This window comes from Colobus angolensis, unplaced genomic scaffold (assembly GCF_000951035.1).
Source record: "Colobus angolensis palliatus isolate OR3802 unplaced genomic scaffold, Cang.pa_1.0 Scaffold5, whole genome shotgun sequence".
NCBI classification, from domain to species: Eukaryota; Metazoa; Chordata; class Mammalia; order Primates; family Cercopithecidae; genus Colobus; species Colobus angolensis.
The window spans coordinates 13,408,134-13,411,297 of NW_012118487.1; the positions used below are offsets into that span (position 1 = coordinate 13,408,134).

Below are 3,164 nucleotides of genomic sequence, written 5' to 3' on the forward strand. Positions count from 1 at the left end.
CTATGCAAATAAACTAGAAAATCTAGAAGAAATGGATAAATTCCTGGACACATACACCCTCCCAAAACTAAACCAGGAAGAAGCTGAATCCCTGAGAGAATACTATAAACACCACTATGCAAATAAACTAGAAAATCTAGAAGAAATGGATAAATTCCTGGACACATACACCCTCCCAAGACTAAACCTAGAAATGTTTTTTTAAGAGAGACAGAAAATAACAGCAAGGAGCCAGAAAGGAAAATGAATAGGCAATAAAGTGCCAATCTTTTTCATTCACCAATAAAGAAAACAGGTGGTAGAGAACCTCCACTATGCAAAGTAGTGTATCTCTATGTCTCACTAAACTGTAGGTTCCTTAAAGCCAAGTACCATATCTCATTCTACTTTGCGTTATCCCAATACTTAGCCCAGCACCCTACACATACGCAGCAAATATTTGTTGAATTATTTTAGTAAGACTTATTGATACTTAAGTAATCGTAACATAGGTGAAATGTCATGATTAATAATTCAAAAGGCTAGAAATATTCCAAAGTTTAGAGGCTGAAATAATTACATATATTTAAGTATAAAATACTGGCATCTATTTAAAAAGTCCAAAATTGTTACCTGTTGCTCAGCCTTGATTTCAGGAACCTTTACTTCAGGCATCTTTATTTCAGTAGCACTTAAGTCAGATACATCAACTGCTTCATTAACATCTGTTATTGGACTTAATGTATCCTCAGAAATTTCAACATTATCTTCATTATACAAGTGACGAATCACCACAGCTTTCTTCTGCATAGAGAAAAATATGTAAGAAACACTTCAATGTTTTCCTCCCACAATTATTCATTTATAAGTTCAGGGGTACATGTGCAGGTTTGTTACACAAGTAAATGTGTCATGGGGGTTTGATGTGCAGATTATTTCATCACCCAGGTATTAAACCTAGTACCCACTAGTTATTTTTCCTGAACCTCCTCCTACCCTCCACCCTCTGAAAGGCTCCAATGTGTGCTGTTTCCCTCTATGTGTCCATTCGTTCTCATCATTTAGCTCCCACTTACAAGTGAGAGCAAGTGGTATTTGGTTTTCTGTTTCTGCATTAGTATGCTAAGGATAAGGGCCTCCAGCTCCATCCATGTCCCTGCAAACGACATGATCCCATTATTTTTTGTGGCTACAGAGTATTCTATAGTGTTTATGTATCACATCTTCTTTATCTGCTCTATGATTAGTGAGCATTTAGGTTGATTCTATGTCTTTCCTATTGTGAATAGTGCTGCAATGAACATATGCATGCATGTGTCTTTACAACAGAACAATACATATTCCCTTAAGTATATACCAAGTAATGGCACTGCTGGGTCAAATGGTATTTCTGTCTTTAGGTCTTTGAGGAATTGCCACATTGTCTTCCACAGTGGTTGAACTAACTTACACTCCCACCAACAGTGTATAAGCATTCCCTTTTTTTGCACAATCTCATCAGCATCTGTTATTTTTTGACTTTTTAATAATAGTCATTCTGAGAAGCATGAGATGCTATCTCATTGTGGTTATGATTTGCATTTTTCTAATGATCAATGATGTTGTGTTTTTTTCATATGATTACTGGCTGCATGTATGCCTTCTTTTGAAAAGTAGATGTTCATATCCTTTGTCCACTTTTTAATTAGATTGTTTTTTTCTTGTAAATTTGTTTAAGTTCTTTATATATTCCAGATATTAGGCCTTTGTTAGAAAAGTTTGCAAAAATTTTCTCCCACTCTGGAGGGTGTCTGTTTATTTTGCTGATAGTTTCTTTTGCAGTGTAGAAGCTCTTTAGTTCAATTAGATCCCATTTGGCAATTTTTGCTTTTGTTGGAATTGCCTTTGGCGTCTTTGTCATGAAATCATTGCCCACGCCTATGTCCTGAATGGTATTGCCTAGGTTGTCTTCCAGGGTTTATAGTTTTGGGTTTTACATTTAAGTCTTTAATTCATCTTGAGTTGATTTTTGTATATGGTGTAATGAAAGGGTCTAGTTTCAATCTTCTGCATATGGCCACCCAGTTATCACAGCACCATTTACTGACTAGGGAATCCTTTCACCATTGCTTCATCAGGTTTGTTGAAGATCAGATAGTTGCAGGTGTGTGGTCTTATTTCTGGGTTCTCTATTCTCTTCCATTTGTCTATGTGTCTGTTCTGGTACTAGTACCACGAGGTTTTGGTTACTGTAGCCCTGTAGTATAGTTTGAAGTTGGGTAGCATGATCCCTCTATCTTTGTTCTTTCTCCTTAGGATTGCCTTTACTATTTGGGTCTTTTTTGTTTTCATATAAATTTTAAAGTAGTTTTCTGTAGTTCTCTGAAGAATGTCAATGGTAGTTTAAGGGGAGCCACATTGAATCTATAAATTGCTTTGGGCAGTATGGTCATTTTAACAATATTGATTGTTCCCATCCATGCGCATGGAATGTTTTTCCATTTGTTTGTGTCATCTTTGATTTCTCTGAGCAATGGTTTGTAGTTTTTCTTGTAGTGATTTTCGCCTCCCTTGTTAGCTAGATTCCTAGGTATTTTATTCTTTTTGTGGCAATTTTGAATGGGAATTTGCTTGTGATTTGGTTCTCAGTTTGACTGCTGTTGGTGTATAAGAATGCTAGCAATTTTTGCACACTGATTTTGTATCTCGAGACTTGGCTGAAGTCGCTTATCAGCTTAAGAAGCTTTTGGGCCGAGCAGATCCTCCCACAATTATTTTAAACATACACACAGTAATTTTCCAAAAGGAACACCAATAGTTACAGAATAAAAAAAGTTTAAATTATCACATATAATGTATATATCAAAATATTACCATTACTAGTATTACCAATAATTTATGTGTGATGATAAAATTGGGGTTATGACTTTTAAAACAATTCTTACAGTTTAGGACAAGCATTGAAATATTTATTAAATTATGTCTGAGATTTGTTTTAAAATAAAGACAAAACAAGATGAGCAAAGAGTTGATAAACTGTTGAAACTGGATGATAGGTACGTTTGTAGATGTTTGAAATGTTCCATAATAAAAAGTTATTTTTAAAAAAGATTGCTGAATAATTCACTTCAAATAATCAAAATAGAGCCCGGCTCTATGAGTAGGGCTCATTACAATTTTTCTATTAAACAAACTGCAGTTTATTA

At 34.8% G+C, this 3,164-nt stretch overlaps 1 protein-coding gene across 1 annotated transcript in view; it reads right to left on the reverse strand.

Annotated features, from left to right (window-relative positions):
• CEP44 (centrosomal protein 44kDa) overlaps positions 1–3,164 on the reverse strand; it is a 55,068-nt gene that overhangs the window by 30,145 nt on the left and 21,759 nt on the right. Inside the window, exon 6 of the mRNA XM_011959797.1 lies at positions 613–783. Within this exon, the coding sequence (XP_011815187.1) occupies positions 613–783 (171 nt within the window). The remainder of the gene's footprint in view (positions 1–612; positions 784–3,164) is intronic.